This window comes from Patiria miniata, unplaced genomic scaffold, assembly GCF_015706575.1.
Source record: "Patiria miniata isolate m_02_andy unplaced genomic scaffold, ASM1570657v1 HiC_scaffold_2, whole genome shotgun sequence".
Taxonomy (NCBI): domain Eukaryota; kingdom Metazoa; phylum Echinodermata; class Asteroidea; order Valvatida; family Asterinidae; genus Patiria; species Patiria miniata.
Genome location: NW_024037058.1, coordinates 18,078,753 through 18,102,575, shown reverse-complemented (window position 1 = coordinate 18,102,575; position 23,823 = coordinate 18,078,753). Strand labels below are relative to the sequence as shown.

Sequence of the window (23,823 nt, the reverse complement as noted above, 5' to 3'; positions counted from 1 at the left end):
TTCAACTCCTTTTACTTGTGACCGGAAAAGACTTGTGGTTTACTATTGACTGAAGTTGAGATGGACTTGTGAATTGTGATAGACTTGTGGTATGGACTCAACTTCAAGTACAACATTGTCAATCGATAGACCTAAGAAATAATGACGTCACGTTTTTAGATATATACGCTTTCCTGTGGGAGCCAGGTGAGGAAGCCCACCTGGCTCCCATAGGAAAGTGCACATGTAAACAAAGTGTGACGTCATTATGTCTAAGGTCTATTGTGCCCACCCTTTCCTGCATGATTGCGATCGGTTGATTGCGCAAACTGCTCCATGCGATCCAAAGATGCTTACTTGCTGCACAAGTAACATGTAGAACAACATGTAAAACAAGGAACATATAGAACAATGCGCGTGCCATGAATCCCCCGACAGCTGCAGGCGCGAAACATGAAATCTCGTTGAAACCTGTAAGAAATTGGACTGCAGTCGTGCGCCGAGTCTCGCATATCCATTGTTCAACCAGCAGTAGATAAGTTGCATATCACTCTTACCATTAAGATGAACTCGCATGGGAGAAAAATATGGAAATTCCCAATTCCACATTTAATTTCAATGCAATTTGACGGAGAAAGTTTTGAAACCAAAAGTCAAATGGAAACTAAACTGTCATGATCTAGGGATGCTCCGTTTCCTCCATGAAGGTTCATGTACATGAAATAAATGCATCTACACTAGACCCAGTAACTGGGGTGCTACAACTCCTTTTTTCCTTGAATGTTGACCTTGGTCAGTCCTACTAGCTAGTGTGACCGACCAAAGTCAAAATTCGAAGAAGTAAAAAAAAAAGAGTTCTAGCACCTGCAAGTTACCAGGTCTGCATCTAAACAAGAAATAAAGATACAAGACAAGTCTATATTTCACAAAGTCCAGTATTTGAGAAAATTATGGCTGTGTTTTTTTTTATTACTCCATGATTTCACAGTCAATAAAAGTTAACTTTTCAGTTCACACATTTTTCAACTGTGGGAGGAAGCCGGTCGGCCCAGGATTACAAGAAAGTCTAACTTTAGAAATATGGGTTTTCATTGTAGGCCTATTGTTTCAGTGCTACTAATTAGGTACAAAAATAAAGTAAAGCTGATGCTTACAAATTCTGACTTGAAAAGGAAGATGCACTTTTCAGGAAAAATTGTAAATATCAGGGAAAGTCACCGTAATGATTTGGTGCTGTGTTTACAGAGTATTTAGCTGTACATATGGAGTATCAATGTCGAACCTGTTTGATATGTGCACGTACAGCTAGCTAGCTGATTACGTGTGCGGTTCAAGTCAGATAGTGCCACTAGTTGTTTGCTTAGCTTCAAAATACCCTACGACTATTTAAGACTACCTCAATGATGCTGTAGCTAACGTAACTCGAGAATGAATACTCCCCCCCCCCCCATTTCTCTGGCAATAACACAACAGGAGTAAAATCGTGACGCTTAAATAAGATGAAAAATGTAAAACACCCATTTTTTTTTCTCAGAAATAGTCTACGAATAAATAGTACATGTACTTGTCAGTGGAGGAAAAACTCAGCAAGAGAAGAGGACATTATTATCCCCGTACCACCCCAGGTTACATCTGCTCCGGTGATTTGGCGCGTTTACAAAGAAGGAAATGGGAAGTTAAATGTAAACTTATGAAAGGAACTGTGACAAATGCATTCTTTGTCCTAGGTCATCCTTTATTATAATTATTATTATTTTTTTTTAAGTTGAACAAAGAAATTGACTGGAGTGGGGTTTGAACCTGCGACCTCCAGATTACCATTCCGGTGCTCTACCAACTGAGCTATCCATCCCTATGTTGGCAGTTCCACAAATGGTCCATATCTTTGTTCAATGGGCGCTAGTCAAAAGTCATAAGCCTGTGCCATGCAACCAGGGATCACGCCCAAATTGTGACTTGACTTGTAATTTATCTCTCGACTTATGACTCGACTTTTGATGGACTAGACTACAGCACTGGCACTGCTGGAATTGCATTGTATTTTTTTCTATCACAAAATCTGTAAGAAATTCTTTTCCAAAATCATGGTAATATTCATTTTGAACCAGGTATTCTAACTGTAAACAGAGTGTAAACTTTGGTTGAATATGTCAAAATTCCCTGCCTGACTGACAGAATGACAAAACTGCTGGATTTTTGAATATCGAAAAAGTTTTTTTTTGGTACTATGAGGCTCAGAACAAAAGGACTTGCTAGATGTAATTACTGCATTCACAACTTTATTCTTGATGTTTCAGCTAAGTGAAACTATACATTTGGAGAAAATTTGAAATTTTATTTCAAACATAATTATGAAGCACGATTCCACGATCAGAACTCTTCATTTAAAAAAAAAAATGACCAATTTGATTTTCATTTTAAAAATCAAAACACTCGGTTTGGTCAAATTGTTCACTAAAAAAAAAATAACATCCACAGGCCCTCTATGTAGTTGAATGACAGCCGAGCAACTGTTCATTTCTTGTGTTTCTTTTTCTTCTTGATTGGTTGGGTTTCCTCAGTGTTTATGGGACTCTGGTGGACTGTGTCGTCATTCTGCATACGAAAATAAGAGGAATTATATGCGAAAATCAGTGGTGGTGTTAACAGGGAGGCTTCGGTGAATGGGTGTTGCTAGGGGTGTATGTGAAGATTTGGTTTCCAAAATGCAATAATACACGCCATTTTGTTACCTTTTAGAATCCACCCTCTCCTGGCTGCCCAAACACAACTTATTTAATTACAAGGTGAGTCAAAAAAAGCCAAACCCAAACCCCAAAATTTATATTTCATATGTAAAAATATATGTAGCATCAAACATAATAATGACTGGCAAGCTAATTTCATAAGCTACTTTTAGATGAAAAAATTACTGAAATTGGTCAATCCGTTCAAATATCACCATTTAAACACAATATGAAATATATTTTTGGGGGGTTTTGGTTCCGCTTTTTATGACTCACCCTTAAGTACAGTAAAAAGTGAAGCTTCGAAATAGCTGTCATACTGTCTTTAAAGTTTCAGAATCATGGAAAAGTGTTCACTCCTTTCAAAAGGATATATGGCATTTTAGAAATAAACTCTTTATGTGAACTGTCATTGATGTCACCCAAATAAATGTTCACATTCATCTTGTTGTGAAGTTGAATGCTCAAAATGAAGTGCTGTGTAGGCTCTTCCTAATGCTGTGATTGGGATGAAAAACCATTCAGCAAAACAATTGTCCTGAAGACAATTCTGCTCTTGTCATACTTATTAGACTGAAACACAACATCTTGGCACCAGGAAAACCGTTGTGGTAGTGACGGACAACGGTGGATCTGGGGGGGGGGGGGGGGCAATACTTTTTTTTTTTTTTTTTAGTGACATTGCAAAACAGGCAACCACTGCGTACACCACGCACAAAACTCAACAAAAGCTATACATTTGGCCCCCTTGCTTTCTCATATTGAATTTGGGGTGGAAAACTTTTGGACCCACTTTTTCAGGGATCAAAAGAACATTTGGGCCCCCCTCCCCCCCCCCCCCCAAAAAAAAATTGCGTTCTGGCTAAAAATAAATTGCGTTCTGGCCGAGGGTGGAAAACAATGTACAATGTACCTGCACACGACGTTGCTGTTTCCGCTTCTTGCCCTTTCGATGTGCCTTTGTCGTAACTCTGTCATCTTCAACCTCCCCTTCTCCTGCCAGTCTGTCATCCCCACCCTGTGTATCACCCTGTTTGGCCAGGGGCCTGCTCTCCTCACTGTTCCGGGTAATGTCTGCCATTGTGTCATGCTTCTTGTCCTTTTGCGACTTTTTCTTCTTCTTCACTTCTGTCTCCACAGGTCCATTGTCTGCCGTGTCGACCGACGGCCTTTTAGGCTGCTCTAAATATGCAAAAAAATGGAATTGTTCATACTACTGACAAATTGTTGCCAAGGGTGTGAACCCCACCCCCCCCCCTTCTTTCTCTCTCTCTCTCTCTCTCTCAGGCCAAAAACAGAAAAAAATACAACTCCCTCCAGATAAAAACTTAAACAAATGCATAATATTTTGTCTCACACAAGTTTCTGAACTGAGAAAAGAGGTGGAGCAGAAGAGGGGGGGGGGGATGACTATAACAAATGCAAGACTGTGGTTTATTATACCAACATTGAGTGGCTCAGAGTGGAATGGAAGGAATATTATTGCAATTTGAAATCTGGACTTTTTTAGCTGAGTGAAATGGAAAAGTCCAGATTTTACCGAGCGATAATGTTCCTCCCATTTCATAATTTAAAGCCACTCAATATTTGTTTTAAATACCTGACATATAGATCCTTGTCATTTGATTTACAGTGAAGATGAAATTTCTTTTTCAATAAAAAAAATCGTGGGAAATGTATATATCTCTCTTCCAAACCACTCCTTCACGAAATGTTTGAACCCAACTCTGTAGCTACTGGCTCTTGCAACTATACGCGCTACGCGCAATGCTCAACCCGCACGCCAGCATGCATTTGCACACAAATATCGCGACATGGAAAAAGGATGATCCTAACTGTTGAACAGTAAATCCCATTCACCATGGGCGAATGGGACTTCTTGAGCCCCAGCGTGAATGGGAGCAATAATGAATGTCACGTGATATGCGTTCCACGTATCAAATGACAAGGATCTGCATGTATATGTCAGTTATGTAATCAACAATATGAAGTTCATGGGGAGGGGCATGCATCAGTACCCCCTCTTTGTTAAGTGAACGAACATTGGCTACATCTCACTCACATTTAACACATACCATACCCTCACTATGCAAGCATTCTTCAATTAAAAAGCCTGATAATTTGTTATCATTCTGCACATAAATCAAAATTCATAGGCAAAATTATCCGGAGGGATCCAATGTCTCAAACTTTACACTGCCCAACATCGCATCAAAACTGATGAAGTCACTTTTACTTTGATGTATTGTTATAAACATAACAAGATTATGGGGGCGTCCCGTTTGATTTCTAAACCAGAAACCAGTAGTTTCTTTGTTGAGGTCCATTGCATTTGATTTTCTATGTTAAAAAAAAAATTAGTTATTTATAGTTTCATAAACAAGGGAAACTACTGGAAGTGGAGATGGGCCTGCCAAAGGAATGCTTCACTTTTGTAATGTGAAAGTTTATTGACTTAAAGTTGGTTATTAAAGTGTAACCATCTCTTGTCATCATTGATAGCTCTGTCAACTGCTTCCTTGTTTAGCAACTATTATAAAACTGCTATGTGGATGAACTATAAAAGAGGGAGCCATTACTGAACGACCACCCCCCCCCCCCAAAAAAAAGGATGGTTCCTCTATTCCAATGGTTATCATTTCACGCTAGTCTTATAACATTTAAGAATGACTCAATGCCAGGAAAGGCAAGGTTTGTGCAGAATAAAGAAAATAAATGGCACTTATGTTCCCATGCAATACTAGAGGTGGTAGTTGTGCAAGCCCCTCCCCCATGACCCACCTTTTATCAAATACACAACATATTGTTTATTACCTATATCAGGCTTCCAGCGGTAAAAATAAATCAGCGTATTGCATGCTTTCATAAAAAGTTCCCGGATGACAACAATAATAAAGTACCCGGTTGACTGCAATAACATTATTATTGCAGTCATCCAGGCATTTTCGCTGGTTCCCACTTGATCAAGTGCAAAGAAAGTCACAGTTGTCAACCACTCAACAGAGCGTAGCGCGCGCGTACCGGAACAGGCCGCGCGCATGCAGTGCGCAGAAGGCCAGATATATGCACACTGTTGTCAACAATTGCAGTGGCAGCTTCAAAACGTTTGATGTAAACAAAAAAGATGTAATGAAGACAGTGTCTTGAATTATGTTTCTTGCGGATCAAGTCAGCCAGCCTGATATAAATAATAATAAAAATATTGGATGGCTTGTTTTTGGTGGATACAAGAATATATTGCACTCGCTATGACAATATTGCACGATTGCACTCGTCTTCGACTCGTGCAATATTGTCATAGCTCCTGCAATATATTCTTGTATCCACCTCAAAGCCATCCAATATTATATAATTATTCGAATGACATCAGCTCCGCCCCTCCCCTCCTGCCTCATTGGTCAGAAAATTGCATTGGGAAATGCTAAGGTGAGTTAACAATCAATGGTGGAATATTTCAGCTTTAAAGACTTTGGGGTAGCAGGGGCGTGCTAAGCCTTAACTGAAAACCCTTTGCTGTGCTACCATCTTAGAGTTATATAAAAAAAACTAGAGAGTACAATCCATATACTACGCACACATGCAAGCGTGCCGACGTGGACGCGCTGCCGCCATACTTTAGGTGGAACAATGGCCCGATCGGGATTGGTCATAAGCCCCGCCAACTTTAGCAACGGCTTGGAAACGTCATACACTCGGTCAAAGTAAACAAACTGTGCAAGTGCACTCAGTCTCCGCGTGTAAGGTGTAACGTACATCATAATACTAATTTACGAACCCATGCAGGCGCGCACTTTAAATCAATTCAAAAGTGGGTCCATTGTTCCACCTAAAGTATGGCGGCTGCACGTCCATGTCGGAACGAGAGCGTACAATGAGTGCACTCTCTAGTTTTTAAAATATAAGTCTATGCCTTAAACAGAAGGAGGACGGGGAAGGGGGAGGAGGGGTGTTGGGGAGTGGGCATCAGTTTGGTAAAAGTTTTTTTTTTTTTTTTTTTACAGCAGTTACTTAATGGAAGACAATGTCAAAGAAATGCTTTTTTAGAGATCTTTTTGTTATATTCTATTGCCAGCCTGACATTGAATCCAGGGAGAACCAATAGAATGCAAGGATTATTAAGTACAAGTCAAACATATTTTAACAAACAAAACACAGAATGAAAAGATGCAGTACACAATATTTGAACAAACCAAATTATTTTTTTTCTTTTCTTTGTTTGCACTGAAACAACTGTCAGAGCTATATCACACAACAGACTATAGTTGCATTAAATTTGTCGAAACACTTAACAATGACAGAACAATAAATGACTTTAGAACTTTTAGATGTGTATGGAAGTTATAGCAACTTTTTGAAAGAGAGGATTGCAATTAATCCCATTTTTGTGGGGGGCCGGAGTGCAGAATTTTGTCTGTGGATCCTATGATCTGATCCTATCTGCAGGACCTGCTCTTGGTAATGTCTGTAGAGGGATGTTGTTCGTTGTTACTTGCTGCCTCTTTCTGCAGCAGAAGGCTTGCTTAAAAGCCTTCCTGTACCTTCCACTACCAGCATTGAATATGACTGAATTAATGGAAGAGTTGATGACTAAGAGGCAACCAGTCGTCAGAACTAAGTTAATTTGAACTTCGAAAGATATAACTACTTCTCCCAAGCTTTGTGATACAATTACAATTACAACAGTCACAACTTGGACCAGAAAACAGAAAAATGCCACGGCTGTGTTGATGCCAAGTATCAGAGTCACTCTTCGTAGATGTTTTGATGGACCTTGGTTCTGATCACCAGTTGGATTTGGTGCATGCAGTCTCTTAATTAGGAGGATATTGAAAATGACTGTGAGGATCAAACTCAACATGAATACACAGAAAAATTTGTAATTACCAACCTGTATCCAAATACAATCACTCTTCGCGTACATCTGCACATTACTCGATAGACGTTTATACTTTTCTTCATTTGGCCAAACAAGACATTTGATTGGTGGTACATTCATGGTCAGAAACTCATCAAACAAATTGATCAAATTTATGGACAACGACACAAACCATATGCAAACTGCTGCTCGTATTGCCCGTCGTTTCAGGTTGAGATTACGGTGTTTGAAAGGGTAACAAATGGCAAAATATCTTTCGTAAGACAGCAGTGTTACAAAGGCTAAAGATGAAATACCACCCACATTTATCATGTATGCTAAAAGAGTAAAAACTGCTTGGGCTGAGTTTCCCCAATGTGATACATCATCTGATGCATTTTGCTTTGTCACAGCCACGCCTTGCTGAGTGCCAACTGAAAGCAAGACCATCAAATCTGCAACACCCAAATTAGTCAGGTAGAAATTAGTGACATTACGCATGGAGGGAACTCTGCAAAGGGTCAAGAAAAAAGACAGAATGGATAGGAGACCTAATAATTTGAGGACAGGCAGGACAAAACCATACAATACAGTCTCTGCATTGGAATACACATGATCGTCAGCCTCAGCCGGATTCTGAAAGGCTGCGATGTTCAGCGAGTGGTTGAAAAGTTTGTATGTCTCGTTGCTCTGTGCATTGTAGGACTCGTTCATCAGTGCCCGGGGGGCTGGCCCTCTGTCGTCCCAGATCAGTAGATAGTCCATCTGGTATGCGGAATAGGCCACAGAGCAGTTTTTGGTGTGGTTCTGGAAGGCACAGGTGAAGAAGGTACAGACCAGAATGTCCAGCTGAGCAAGGGACGTTGTAGCTTGGGCATAGACGGTGACATTTGAATTGTACGCAAACATGATGGACACAGAGTCTTGCTGCTACCCGTGTCTGTACAGAAGTGTTAAATGCTAGCAAACGCAACTGTTCAGTGTCTTTTGCAGATAAGATGGGGTGGAGAAACACAGCAGAAGTTTGCTCACTGAATGAAGAGCTGAACAAAAGAGTGGTTTGCAGATGACGACAGAATCAAGCAAGATAAGTTTGACTGGTGAGGATAACTGCAGGTTTGTTCAGCAGCAGCACAGTTGGGAATTGCAAGCTAAAATCTTGTCTCTCAAGCAGGATACAAGGCAATTTTTTTTTTTTTCAAAAGGACATATGGCCATTTAGTTTGGCACAGTTTAAGGTAGGTTATGACCTCAGGGTAATGTAGCCAGGTCCTTCCAGATATTCTTCACTTCCTTTTGGGGTGGAAAGAAATTGGAAGCCGTGTTGATGTCAGTTTCCAAAGACTTAGTTCTCAGATCTAGTGGCCCTCTCAAATCAAGGAAGAGAAGATGTAACAAACAGTTGTCACCTGTTTATGTTTTTGGAGCTGGTATGTTTCACTGCACAGACAGGCCCGTCCAAAACATGGGATGACAATTTTCAGAGAGGAGTGATGGCCCCAGTGAACTGGACAGTCTGGGATGAGAACCGATGTCAATTTGAATTGCTGGTTGACTAGAAATGGAGAGAGTGTGCATAAGTGCTACAGGCTCAAGGTGCAGTGAAAACCATTCACTGTTAACTTTAGCAAGTTGGAACAGCGACACACTGTGATGTGGCAGCTGAGCTAGGACATGCAGTCTGATCTTGCAAAGCAAGTGTTCTCCTTAAATACTATCGCTGGTTTATCACATCGAAACTGACGTGCATGTGGTCATTTTTCACTCTGCAAATTTAACTTGAAGTACAGCGTTTAACTTAAATATTTTAAATAACCAAATGCCGCATTGAAACTCACAAGGTAATTTTCAAGCAGATTATGTTGTATATAAACAAAAAATAATCACATGATGATGGGTGGTATCCCTTTTGATTTTCAAGATTGCTGCTTTTATTTTCTTTCTTAGATTTGATTTTTTTTTTTCAAAAAAGTTGCCTCAAAACTGATACCATATTATTTACATGTATAAATTCACTTGTAAGCATTGAGATAAATATTTAAAGTACAGCTAGGCCTTTCGATTTGCGCTTTTGCATTGTGTAGGTTCTTAAAATAAATTGGTTGAAAGAAAGTGTAGCCATCTTGAAATCACTGATCAGTCAACTTTGTTCAGGGAATATTGTAGAACTACTCCGTACGTGTCTTAAGAGGGCACTGTTTACAATACATGTATGACGCGATGGCTCTCACATTTCATTAATTTTTTTACTATAAGTTCTTTAACCGATGACAATGTCAAAAGAAAGGCTTTCTTGGAGACCTTTCTTAAATTCTATTGCCAGCGCTAAAAAGCAATAAATTCAGAGAGAACCTACACAAAACTAGAATTGTTGAAGATGAGAACAAGTCCCCCGGAGTACTGACAAAGTAAACACACAAAGACAGCATGGAAGATACAGGTCTTTAATACCACTACAATCGTAAAAAAAAATAACATAGTAACTTTCTTTTTGTGTTTACATTAAACAACTGTTAGTTGTATACCGGTAGTATGTACAGTGTATTTACAGACAGCAATCATCATAGTGTGGATGCTTACATTTTTTTCCATCTGAAATCTGTTGACTTGTGGACATCAAAAATGCGTTGGTCGATGGAGTTGAAACATTTTTTAAAACAAAGTATACTATGGCTCTCTCCATAAAACCGACGTGCTGTGAGTTCCAGTGTTTGAAATTTGTTGAAAAGCTTAGCAACAAGGCATCAATAAATTGAACTTTTGGAAGTTGCCATGGAGGTTACACAAAGTTTTCGAGGAGAGAATGGCATCTTCCTCTTTTCTTTTCTTTTTCACTTTTTTATGGAGGGGTCAGGCCTTAAGACCCTATTATCTGATCCTGTCTGCAGGATCAGCTCTTGGTAATGTCTGCAGAGGGATATTGTTTGTTGGTACTTGCTGCCTCTTTCTGCAGCAGAAGGCTTGCTTGAAGGCCTTCCTGTACCTTCCACTTCCAGCATTGAATATGACTGAATTAATGGAAGAGTTAAAGACTCCGAAGAAATTACTCATCAGACCTAAGTTCATTTGAACATCGTAAGATACAGTTACTTCTTCCAAGTTTGCCGATAAAATTACAATTAGGACACTTACAGCTTGGACCAGAAAACAGAAAATTACCACGGCTGTGTTGATGCAAAGTATCAGAGTCACTCTTTTAAGATGTTTTGATGGGCCTTGGATCTGATTACCAGTTGGATTTGGTGCATGCAGTCCCTTAATTAGGAGGATATTGAAAGCTACTGTGAGGATCAAACTCAACATAAATACACACAAAGATATGCCATTACTAACCCGACTCAAAGTTACATCACTACTCGCCATTATCTGCACATTACTTGATAGATGTTTATACTTTTCCTCATTTGGCCAAACAAGACATTTGATTGGTTGTAAATGCATGTTCAGAAACCGATGAAACAAATTGATCAAACTTATGGACAGTGACAGAAACCATATGCAAACTGCTGCTCGTATTGCCCGTCGTTTGAGATTGAGATTACGGTGTTGGAAAGGGCAACAAATGGCAAAATATCTTTCATAAGACAGCAGTGTTACAAAGGCTAAAGATGAAATAAAACCCACTTTGATTATGTACGCTAAGAGAGTGATAACTGCTTGGGCCGAGTTCCCCAAATATGATGTATCCATTGCATTCTGTGTTGTCAAGGCCACACATTGCTGTTGAGTGGCAACTGAAATCAAAACTATCAAATCTGCAACAGCCAAATTAGTCAAGTAGAAATTAGTGACATTACGCATGGAGGCAACTCTGCAAAGGGTAAAGAAAAAAGACAGAATGGATATGATCCCTAATAGTTTGAGGACAGGCAGGACAAAACCATACATTACAGTCTGTGCGTTGGAATAAACAAACTCATCAGACACTGTCAGATTCCCAAAGCCAATGATTTGCAAGGAGTGGTTGAAAAGTTTGTATTTCTCCTTGTCTTGTGCACTGTAGGACTCATTCATCCGTGCCCCAGGGAATGGTCCCTTGGCATCCCAGATCAGCAGCTGGTCCATGTGCGGTATGGAATAGGCCATGGTGCAGTCATCACTGTGGTTCTGGATGACACAGGTGAAGAAGGTACAGACCAGAATGTCTAGCTGAGTAAGGGACGTTGTAGGTTGGGCATAGACGGTGACATTTGCAGAGTAAAACTGCATGATGGAAACAGAGTCTTGCTGCTACCCGTGTCTGTACAGAAGTGTTAAATACTAGAAATTGCAACTGATTAGAGTCTTGTACAGATAACGTGGGGTGGAGAAACACAGCAGAAGTTTGCTCACTGAATGAAGAGCTGAACAAAAGAGTGGTTTGCAGATGACGACAGAATCAAGCAAGACAAGTTTGACTGGTGAGGATAACTGCAGGTTTGTTCAGCAGCAACACAGTTAGGAATTAAAAGCTAAAAGCTGCCTCTCAAAGTTCACAAAGTCTTGCTACCGGTGTGTTTCATGCAGTGTTTATAACAGTAAATGCAACTGTTCAGTGTTTTGTACAGATAACGTGGGGTGGAGAAACAGCAGAAATTTGCTCACTGAATGGAGAGCTGAACAAAGGAGTGAACCGCAGATGACGACAAAATCAAGCAAGACAAGTTTGACAGGGTTACTTTCTGGTTTACTATAAACCAAGAGAGTGCATAATGCAAAAGTGTGAGAGGTCCCAGGAACAGTCGACACTGTATGCAGTTATACCAATCTGTGCATCAGAAATTGCTTTGTAATTTCACTGCTGAGAATATGCGAAATGATCTTGGACATCAAGAATTCCACTTATATATGGCTATTCTTTGAAGGGCAACATAACATGGAAACTATGGTTGTTGTCACTTTCACTCATTATATTTTTTATTTAAAAAGAAAATATTACTTGATGGTGGCTCATGTCCTGTTTCATTACCAAACCAGTGACATCCTTGTATAAACTCTTGGAAGATGTTTTTGTCACAAAGTTCCCTTGAAAATTGATAGAAAGTAAAAAAAAAAAAATGAAAGTAAAAAAAATAATAAGAATAACATTCACATGTACCGGTATCTTGTTTAAAAGGAAAGCTACTGGAAGTACAGGTGGGCATGGCAAACTAAGGCTTCACTTTCGTATTGACCCAAGTTGGTTGTAAGTGTAACCAAATTGTCATGCCAACTGCTTCCTTGTTCAGGATCGATCGTTAAATTGCTCGGTGAATGAATTGAAGAGGGCGCTATTTACTAGAGGAAAAAGAAATTATAGTTCCTCCATTTGAATGGTTCTCATTTCCCACCAATCGTTTAACATTTAAGATTGACTGACATGGAAGGCGGTGTATGTGCAGCATGTTGGCAAGATCCAGCTCGTGTTCCCTCAGAGGAGGTATATAGTGAAGCAAGTCCCTCCCATGAGCCACCTTTTATTCAATACACCACATACTACTGTATATTTTATTGACATCAGCTCCTTTGAGGTCAGAAAATTGAGTGGAATAAATATTTGAAGTGATATTTGAGCTTTAAAGCCTTGGAGTAATAAGGGCGTGTTCATCCCCAACAGAAAATAATTTGATGTGCTACTCTGTCTTTATATATAAAACAAATTTCCCCCTTACAGGGCGGGGCAGAGGGAGGGGGCAGGAAGGGGGACATATCAGGTATTCATTGATGCCCAGAACAATCCCACTTTGGAACTCCATCCCAGCCACAGTACATGCTGCACCCAGTCTTGATGCATTTCGGACTGGATTGCTCACCGTGGCTTTCTAAAACAAAGTCCAGACTTCACTGTAAATATCTCACCGTAAATGTTTTTGTTTTTGTTCTGCACCTACACGTACACTTTGTAAATGTGTCTACACTGGTCCACACCTTGCACGCCAAGCAAATTGACGAGATATCCAATTGGACGCACTGTCATTTATCGACGTAGAAGTAGAAGTATTATTCACCACTGCATATTCAGTAAAGCGGTATTTTTTCAGTAAAGCGGTATCAACGACAATCAGCGGTATTAGCGACAATGTCATAGGAAGGTCATGGAGACCGTTCTTACATTCTGTTGCCACAAAATTCAGGGAGACCCTATAGAAAGCAAGGATTGTTGAAGAAAAGAACAAGTCCCGTGTACTGACTAACGAAACACACAAAATGACAGCATGGAAATACAGTATGTTTAATACCATTGCAATCTTTGTACAAATTCATTTCTTTCCTTTTTTACATGGAAACAACTGTCAGTTCTGTGGTTCTACATGTATGTACAGTGTTTTGATTATTCACAGAACAATCAAAAGAGTGTAGAGCTGACTTTTTTTACATTTGAAATCTGATGAATTGTAAAAATCAAAAATGCGGTGGTAGAAGAAATTGAATTATTTCTTTAAAACAAAGTAAGCCGTGCCTCCCACAAAGTAAACGGAAGGGCTAAAAATACCAGTTTTTGTCAAAAAACTTAACAATGACAGAACGATTAATTCGTCGTGTGCCCGGCAGAAGGGCATCTGTGCATATGCCCTTATGCAATACCGCATAATGACGAAAATGTTCCCAGCAAAAGGGCATATGCAGAAAACTGCATCAATTTTAATGAAATTTAAACATTTGATTCAAATGCGCGCAGGGGAACGATGGAACCTTTCAATGCAATTTTCTTAAAAATGATTTTTGCGTCGGAACGCTCATATGCCCTTCTGCCAGGCACCCGACGAATTACTATGCTGCTTTTGGAAGTTTTCTGTTCTTTTTTCCTTTTTTTTTTTGGGGGGGAAGGGTATTCAAGGAATATATTCCTGGGATTATATGATCTGATCCTACCGGCAGGGTCTGCTCTGGGTAATGTCTATAGAGGGATATTGATCGTTGGTACTTGCTGAAAAGAGGTGGGGGCGTAATGACTATAGAACATGCCAGAGTACATGTACTTGTGGTGTACTCATCAATAGGTACCTCATTGGGGAGGGGCTTGCCTAATTACCCCCTCTTACTAAGTGAAGGAACATTACCAACATCATACCAATATTCAGCACATACCCTGGCTTGGCTTTACAAGTTTTCATCAATGAAGAATGGATAATAATAATCATTCTGCATGTAAATGGAAATTCATACGCAAAATTATCTTGAGGGATCAAATGTCTTGCTTCAAAACATTACATTGTCTAACACTTTTACTTTTATGTATTGTATGAAAACTGGGGGAAAAAATCAAGAGAATGGGGGCATCCCGTTTGATTTCTAAACCAGAAACCAGAAGTTTCTGTGTTGGGAGCTAATCAAGTTGATTTTCTTTCAAAACTAACTGTGAAAACCGATAGCTTGTGTGCAAAAATAAATTCAGTTATAAGTCTCCTGAACAAGGGCAACTATTGGAAGTGCAGCTGGGCCTGCCAAAGGAACGCTTCACTTTGGTATAGTGAAAGTTTATTGACTTCAATTGGTTGTTCATGTAACCAGCTTGTCATAGCCGATAGCTCTGTCAATTCATTAACCTCCTCTGTGCATGAATAAAAAAGGGCAGTATTTACTTGAAGTACCCCCCCCCCCCCCCCAGCATACCACCACAGAATATGATAAAAGTTCCGGAATTGATGCGGCGACGCGGTTTTCTTTGTTTTTTGTTTTTTGGGGTGGTTTTTTTTTTTTTCCAAGCTTGAATTGTACAGATAAGGTGGGTACTATTTTGCTTTTTTGTGTCCTCATTATACATTGGTGTCTTCCATAATTTGCCTTGGTGCCCTTTATCATTTGCCTTGGTGCAATTTCCCCATTCCTTGGTGCTCCTTGGTACAAACATTTGAGGAGGTGCGGCAATAGAGGGTGCTATTGTAGCTTCCGTGTTAGTTTGAAGGGAAAAAAAGGTTGACGTGCATGATTAAAATCGACGCGCGCGCTGACCAAAGACCGAGTATATTTTTTTTCTGGCCTAATGCTTGAAGTGATTTATGTAAATGTTGGGATATTTCAGCTTAAACAATTTGGGATAGCAAGGGCGTTAACCTCCAACAGAAAACAGTTTGATGTGCTTCTGTCTGTTACTTCCCCCTACAGGGTGGGGCGGGGGGGGGGGGGGACGAAGAAGGACATAATATACACCATTGTATATTTAATATGGTAAGAGCATTATTGTTTTTAACAACAATTCTTCAGAAGAGCAAAAATGTCAAAGAAAGGCTTTCCAGGAGACCTTTCTTACATTCTATTGCCAGCATTAAAAAGCACTAATTAATTCAGAGAAAACATGTAGAAAGCAAGGATTGTTGAAGACAAGAAGAAGTCCACCTGTGTACTGACAAAGGAAACACACTAATGGAAACACACTAATGGACAGGATGGAAGATACAGTGTGTTTTCACTCTTTGTGCAAATGTATTAAGTATTATTTACTTTGAAATACATTGAAACAACTGCCAGTTCTTATGTTCAGTGTACTTTACAAATAACAACAACAAAAATTGTGTGGAGGCTCAATTTTTTTTAAGACTGTTCACCTGTGCAAATCAAAAGTGCAGTGGCAGATAGAGGTGATTTATTTTTTAAAACAAATTAAACCATTGCTCTCCCTTCAAAACTGATAAAGTACCGATGTTTCAAATATGCTGAAAAGCTGAACAACAATGGAACAATAAATTGCCATGGACGTTTTGGAAGTCACCCTATGCACATTTAAAAAGCAACTTTTGGAAGACAGGATTGCATTTTTTTTGGGGGGGGTGGGGAATTTTGCCTTTGGATCCTATGATCTGATCCTATCTGCAGGATCTGCTCTTGGTAATGTCTGCAGAGGGATATTGATCATTGGTACTTGCTGCCTCTTTCTGCAGCAGAAGGCTTGCTTAAAGGCCTTCCTGTACCTTCCACTACCAGCATTGAATATGACTGAATTAATGGAAGAGTTGATGACTCCGAGGCAAGCAATCATCAGAACCAAGTTCGTTTTAACATTGTAAGATATAGTTGCATCTTCCAAATTTTGCGATAAAATTACAACTAGGACAGTTATTACTTGGGCCATGGAGCAAACAAATACCACAGCTGTGTTGATGCCAAGTATCAGAGTCACTCTTTGTAGATGTTTTGATGGACCTTGGATCTGATCACCAGTTGGATTTGGTGCATGCAGTCCCTTAATTAGGAGGATATTGCAAGTGCAAGTGGGGATCAAACTCAACATGAATACACAAAGAAACATTCCATCAGAAACCTGATTCAAAGTTTCATCAACATTCACGAACATCTTCACATAACTCGTTAGATATTTATACTTTTCCTCATTTGGCCAAACAAGACATTTGATTGTTTGTACATTTGTGTTCAGAACCAGATCAAGGAACTTGACCAAATTTATGCACAATGACAGAAACCATACACAAACTGCTGCTCGTATTGCCCGTAGTTTCATATTGAGATTACGGTGTTGAAAAGGGCAACAAATGGCAAAGTATCTTTCATAAGATAGCAGTGTTACAAAGGCTAAAGATGAAATAATACCCACATTGCCTGTGTATAATAAGAGACTGACAACTGCTTGGGCTGAGTTCCCCAAATATGATGTATCTAATACAATTTGTGTTGTGAAGGCCAAACATTGCTGATGAGTGGCCTTTGAAATCAAGACCATCAAATCTGCCACTGCCAAATTAGTTAGATAGAAATTAGTGACATTCCGCATGGAGGGAACTCTGCAAAGGGTAAAGAAAAAAGACAGAATGGACAGGATCCCTAATAGTTCGAGGACAGGCAGGACAAAACCATACATTACTGTCTCTGCATTGGAATACAAAAACTCATCAGCCTCTGTCGGATTTTCAAGACCATGGATTTGAAACGAGTTATTGAACAGTTTGTACGTCTCATTGCTTGGTACATTGTAGGATTCGTTCATCAACCCTCCGGGGGCTTGTCCCTTGGCATCCCAGATCAGTAGATGGTCCTGGGTCAGGGAATAGGGCACAGAGCATTCATCACTGTGGTTCTGGATGACACAGGTGAAGAAGGTACAGACCAGAATGTCCAGCTGAGCAAGGGACGTTGTAGCTGGGGCATAGACGGTGACATTTGCATGGTACAACAACATGATGGACACAGAGTCTTGCTGCTACCGGTACCCGTGTCTGTACAGAAGTGTTAAATACTAGTACATGCAACTGTTCAGTGTCTTGTCCAGATAACGTGGGTTGGAGAAACACAGCAGAAGTTTGCTCACTGAATGAAGACCTGAACAAAAGTGGTTCGCAGACAACAACAGAATCAAGCAAGAGAAGTTTGACTGGTGAGGATAACTGCAGGTTTGTTCAGCAGCAAAGCAGCTTACATCTCAAACTGTACTGAAGTGTTAAATACTAGTAAATGCAACTGTTCAGTGTCTTGTACAGATAACGTGGGGTGGAGAAACACAGCAGAAGTTTGCTCACTGAATGAAGAGCTGAACAAAAGGGTGGTTCGCAGATGATGACAGAATCAAGCAAGACAAGTTTGACTGGTGAGGATTGTTGAGCAGCAAAGCAGTTTGCATCTCAACCGTACAAAAGTGTTAAATACTGATAAATGCAACTGTTCAGTGTCTTGTACAGATAACATGGGGTGGAGAAACACAACGGAAGTTTGCTCACTGAATGAAGAGCTGAACAAAAGGGTGGTTCGCAGATGATGACAGAATCAAGCAAGACAAGTTTGACCGGTGAGGATTGTTGAGCAGCAAAGCAGTTTGCATCTCAAACTGTACAGAAGTGTTAAATACTAGTAAATGCAACTCTTTAGTGTTTTGTACAGATAACGCGGGGTGGAGAAACACAGCAGAAATTTACCTCTAAAACAGTACACTGAACACTAAGGTTTTCACAAGTACATGAAGTATCATCTTGGGTACAGTTTCAAGTAGGTTCCAACCCAATATTATTGTAGTCAGTGTTCTGTGAATTTCATCAATTCCAATTTAATAGGAAAGAAATTCGAGTTTGTACAAGAACTGTTTGTCCCCTCATACAAGTGACAGCAGATGTGTCACCGCGTTGTTACTTGTTTCCGTATGTAAAGCAACAGTATATGGCTTACAGTCACGGCTGTCCAGAATACTGAGGTCAACTTTCAGAGAAGAATTGATGGTCCTGGTTAACTGGATGGCCTGGGATGAAACTGATTTCAAGTTTGATCACTGGTTTACTTGAGATAAAGAGAGTGCACAATGCACAATTGTTAGACACGCTTTAGTCAGAGTCAGCACCATGCAGTGTATGCAGTATTATCAATAGTGTGTTGAAGCAGCAAGGCATTGTGATCTGACAGCTGAAAATTTGCAAACTGATATTCAAAAGTTAGTATTCTCCTTTTTATACTTTGAACGGCAACGTCACATCGAAACTTATGCTTGTTGTCAGTTTCACTGATTATTTTTTCTTTTTAAGAAAATATCCAATGATGATTGCTGGAGTCCCTTTTGATTGTTTGTGTGAAGCTCTGGGCGTTGATTTTCCCACAAAAGTTACATTCAAAACCGATAGCATAATTTTAAAATAAATACACAATGTATTCACCTGTAAACTCTTCTAAAAAGGGAAAGCTACTAGAAATATAGCTTTGCCTGACAAAGGAATTCTGCACATTGGTATTGTGCAAGTTTATTGACTTCAAGTTGGTTGTATAATGTGTTACCATCTTGTCATCAATGATAGCTCTGTCAACTGTCTCCTTGTTCAGGAACTATCATTAAACTGCTCTGTGAATAAACTGAAGAGGGCGCTTTTATTTGGAAGAACATTGATGCTTCTTCTATTTCAGTGGTTCGCATTTCAAATTAACCTTTGAAGAATGACTGAATACCAGGGAAGGTGGATTCAAGTTTTGCAGAATAAAGGAAAGATGGCACCAACAAGCGATAGTTGTCTGCTGTGTCGACCGATTGTCTTTTAGGCTTCTCTGAATGCAAGGAAATGGAATTGTTTATACTAGTGGTGAATCGTCATGTAGGGCTTGATACCCCACCCTCCCAACTTTCCTCATGATACAAGCTGATCCCCCCCCCCCCCCCCGAAAAAAATTGATTTGTCCTACTTTTTTCCCCGACCTAAGTGGACAGAGGTGGGGGTGCATGTAGGAGGGGGGAAGTGTGGCTAGGCCGGCGAACAACTATTGAACATGCAAAGAGTGCATGTACATTGTACTTGTGGTGTATTCAACAATAGGTATCTCATGGGGAGGGGCTTGCATAATCCCCCCTCTTGCTAAGTGAAGGAAATTGCCAACATCATACCAATATTCAGCACATACCCTGGCCTCGCTTTACAAGATTTCATCAATGAAGAATGGATAATTAGTTATCATTCTACATGCAAATGGAATTTCAAACGCATAATTATCTTCAGGGATCAAATGCCTTACTTCAAAACTTTACAACATCGCAACAAAACTGATGAAGTCACTTTTACTTTGATGTATTCTATTAATACTGGGGAAAAAGATAATGGGGGCGTCCCGTTTGATTTCTAAACCAGAAACCAGAAGTTTCTGTGTTTGGAGCTCTTAAAGTTGATTTTCTCACAAAACTTGCTTTGAAAACCAATAGCATGTTGAAAAATAACATTCAGTTATAAGTCTCCTAAACAAACGAAACTATTGGAAGTGCAGCTGGGCCTGCCAAAGGAATGCTTACTTTCGTATGGTGAAAGTTGGTTGACTTCAGTTGGTTGTACATGTACCCAGCTTGTCATAGCCGATAGCTCTGTCAACTCATTAAACTCCTCTGTGCATGAACAGAAGAGGGCGCTATTGACTGAAAGTAAACCCCCCCCCCCCCTCACACACACCACAAATAAAAATAGAATGGTTCCTCTATTTCAATGGTTCTCATTTCACACTTATCCGGTGACATTTAAGAATGACTGAATACAAGGGAAGGCGGGGTTTGTGCAGAACATGCAAATTTTCCCTCACCTATCTTGAGGAGAAAGTTGTACGAGCTCCTCCCCCCATGAGCCACCTTTTATTCAAAACACCAAATACTGTTGAATGTTTAATCAACATCAGCTCCACTCCCTCCACCTCCTACCTTTGAGGTCCGAAAATTGACGGGATAAATATTTGAAGTGATTTATAAGTGTTGGGATATTTTAGCTTTAAAGATTTGGGGTAATAAGGGCATGTTAATCCCCAACAGAAAATAATTTGATGTGCTACTGTGTCTTTATATTTCAAATTTCCCCCTTGCAGGGCGGGGCAGAGGGGGGCAGGAAGGGTGATATAATATTCAACATTGTACACTCAGTATAGAAGTATTATTTTTTTAATAAGAAATGTTCAACTAATGACAATGTCACAGAAACATCACCGAGACACATCTCACGTGCTGTTGGCCCAATAGAAAGCAAGGATTGTTGAAGAAAAGAACAAGTCCCGTGTAATGACTAACGAAACACACAAAATGACAGCATGGAAGATACAGTATGTTTAATGCCATTACAATCTTTGTACAAATTCATTTCTTTCCTTTTTTACATGGACACAACTGTCAGTTCTGTGGTTCTATGTACAGTGTTTTGATTATTTACAGACATTCAAAAGAGAGTAGAGATGTACATGTTTTTTTACATTTGAAATCTGATGACTTGTCAAAATCTAAAATGCAGTGGTAGAAGGAATTAAATTATTTCTTTAAAACAAGTAGGCCATGCCTCCCACAACATAAACTGAAGGACTACAAAAACCAGTTTTTGTCAAAAACTTAACAATGACACAGCGACAAATTACTATGCTGCTTTTGAAAGTTACCATGTTACAGAAACGCTTGGGGTTTTTTTTTGGGGGGGGGGAGGGGGGTATTCCTGGGATCCTATGATCTGATCCTATCAGCAGGATCTGCTCTTGGTAATGTATGCAGAGGGATATTGATCGTTGGTACTTGCTGCCTCTTTCTGCAGCAGAAGGCTTGCTTAAAGGCCTTCCTGTACCTTCCACTACCAGCATTGAATATGACTGAATTAATGGAAGAGTTGATGACTCTGAGGCAATCAGTCATCAGAACCAGGTTAATTTGAACATCGTAAGATACAGTTACTTCTTCCAAGTGTTGCGATAAAATTACAATAAGGACAGTTACAGCTTGGGCCAGAAAACAAACAAATACCACGGCTGTGTTGATGCTAAGTATCAGAGTCACTCTTTGTAGATGTTTTGATGGACCTTGGATCTGATCACCAGTTGGATTTGGTGCATGCAGTCCCTTAATGAGGAGGATATTGAAAGTGACTGTGAGGATCAAACACAACATGAATACACAGAAAAACATTCCATTACCAACTTGACCCAAAGTTACATCACCATTCACGAACACTTGCACATTACTCGATAGATATTTATACTTTTCCTCATTTGGCCAAACAAGACATTTGATTGGTTGTTCATTTGTGTTTAGAACCCGATCAAAGAACTTGACCAAACTTATGCATAATGACAGAAACCATATACAAACTGCTGCTCGTATTGCTCGTCGTTTCAAATTGAGATTACGGTGCTGGAAAGGGCAACAAATGGCAAAATATCTTTCATAAGAAAGCAGTGTTACAAGGGCTAAAGATGAAATAAGACCCAAATTGCCTAGAAAGAGGTATATTAAGAGAGTAACGGCTTGGGTTGAGTTCCTCAAATATGATGTATCCAATCCATTTTGTGTTGTCGTGGCCACAAATTGCTGATGAGTACCAAATGAAATCAAGACCATCAAATCTCCAACAGCCAAATTAGTCAGGTAGAAATTAGTGACATTACGCATGGAGGAAACTCTACAAAGAGTAAAGAAAAAAGACAGAATGGAAAGGATCCCTAATAGTTTGAGGACAGGCAGGACAAAACCATACAATACAGTCATTGTGTTGGAATACATATCCTCTTCAGCCTCTGCCGGATTCTCAAAGGATAGGATTTCCAACGAGTGGTTAAAGAATTTGTACATCTCATTGCTTTGTGCGTTGTAGGACTCATTCATCGGTGCCCCAGGGAACGGTCCCATGGCATCCCAGATCAGTGGATGGTCCATCCTGGGTAGGGAAAAGGCCACAGAGCAGTTTTCGCTGTGTTTCTGGAAGACACAGGTGAAGAAGGTACAGACCAGAATGTCCAGCTGAGCAAGGGACGTTGTAGCTTGGGCATAGACGGTGACATTTGCATGGTACAACAACATGATGGACACAGAGTCTTGCTGCCAACCGTGTCTGTACAGAAGTGTCAAATACTAGTAAATGCAACAGTTCAGTGTCTTGTACAGATAACGTGGGGTGGAGAAACACAGCAGAAGTTTGCTCACTGAATGAAGAGCTGAACAAAAGAGTGGTTCGCAGACGACAACAAAATCAAGCAAGACAAGTTTGACTGTTGAGGATAACTGCAGGTTTGTTCAGCGGCAGCACAGTTGGGGATAGCTTGCCTCTCAAACAGGATACAAGGAAAAAAAGGGCCATTCAGTTTGGTACAGTTTAAGGTAAGTTATAACCCAAGAGTTACGTAGCCAGTTTCTTTTGATATTCTCCACTTCCTATTTGGTAGGAAAGAAATTGGAATCGGTGTTCATGTCCGTTTCCAAAGACTTAGTTGTCTGATCTAGTGGCCCTCTTAAATCAAGGAAAAGAAGATGCAACACAAAGTTGTCACCTGTTTATGTTTATTGAGCTGGTATGTTTCACTGCACAGACAGGCCTGTCCAAAATATGCGATGACAATTTTCAGAGAGGAGTGATGGCCCGGGTGAACTGGACAGTCTGGGATGAAAACTGAAGTCAATTTGAATTGCTGGTTGACTAGAAATGGAGAGAGTGTACATAAGCGTTACAGGCTCAAGGTGCAGTGAAAACCATTCACTGTTAACTTTAGCAAGTTGGAACAGCGACACACTGTGATGTGGCAGCTGAGCTAGGACCTGCAGTCTGATCTTGCAGAGCAAGTGTTCTCCTTAAATACTGTCGCTGGTTTATCACATCGAACCTGACATCCATGTGGTCATTTTTCACTCTGCAAATTTAACTTGAATACAGTGTTTAACTTAAATATTTTAAATAACCAAATGCCACATTGAAACTCACCAGGTAATTTTCACGCAGATTATGTTGTATATAAACAAAAAATAATCACATGATGATGGGTGGTATCCCTTTTGATTTTCAAGATTGCTGCTTTAATTTTTTTTCTTAGATTTGATTTTTTTTCTTAAAAAAAAGTTGCCTCTAAACCGATACCATATTATTTACATGTATAAATTCACTTGTA

At 39.9% G+C, this 23,823-nt stretch overlaps 3 protein-coding genes across 3 annotated transcripts; all 3 read right to left on the bottom strand.

Annotated features, from left to right (window-relative positions):
• Positions 1–898: 898 nt before the first annotated feature.
• Positions 899–6,460, bottom strand: LOC119726423. Its single transcript, XM_038198077.1, has 3 exons — positions 6,277–6,460; positions 3,619–3,887; positions 899–2,574 (listed from the first exon to the last, which is right to left on the bottom strand). Exons 1-3 carry the CDS (start codon positions 6,458–6,460, stop codon positions 2,494–2,496), a joined length of 534 nt encoding a protein of 177 aa, XP_038054005.1. The 3' UTR covers positions 899–2,493.
• A 665-nt stretch (positions 6,461–7,125) lies between these two features.
• LOC119726422 (somatostatin receptor type 2-like) lies at positions 7,126–8,469 on the bottom strand. Its single transcript, XM_038198076.1, has one exon. The coding sequence runs from the start codon at positions 8,467–8,469 to the stop codon at positions 7,126–7,128; it is 1,344 nt and encodes a 447-aa protein (XP_038054004.1).
• A 12,892-nt stretch (positions 8,470–21,361) lies between these two features.
• LOC119726745 (kappa-type opioid receptor-like) lies at positions 21,362–23,528 on the bottom strand. Its single transcript, XM_038198577.1, has one exon. The coding sequence runs from the start codon at positions 22,742–22,744 to the stop codon at positions 21,398–21,400; it is 1,347 nt and encodes a 448-aa protein (XP_038054505.1). The 5' UTR covers positions 22,745–23,528; the 3' UTR covers positions 21,362–21,397.
• Between the last annotated feature and the right edge of the window lie 295 nt (positions 23,529–23,823).

Bases quoted from the DNA above. Each gene is read 5' to 3' on its own strand.
- LOC119726745 (XM_038198577.1), bottom strand. From the start codon at position 22,744: ATGTTGTTGTACCATGCAAATGTCACCGTCTATGCCCAAGCTACAACG.
- LOC119726423 (XM_038198077.1), bottom strand. From the start codon at position 6,460: ATGTACGTTACACCTTACACGCGGAGACTGAGTGCACTTGCACAGTTT. The intron at 3,888-6,276 runs GTAGTATATGGA...TTGCATATTTAG, and splicing joins CGGCACGCTTGCATGTGTGC to AGCAGCCTAAAAGGCCGTCG. The intron at 2,575-3,618 runs GTACATTGTACA...TTTCGTATGCAG, and splicing joins AACAGCAACGTCGTGTGCAG to AATGACGACACAGTCCACCA.
- LOC119726422 (XM_038198076.1), bottom strand. From the start codon at position 8,469: ATGTTTGCGTACAATTCAAATGTCACCGTCTATGCCCAAGCTACAACG.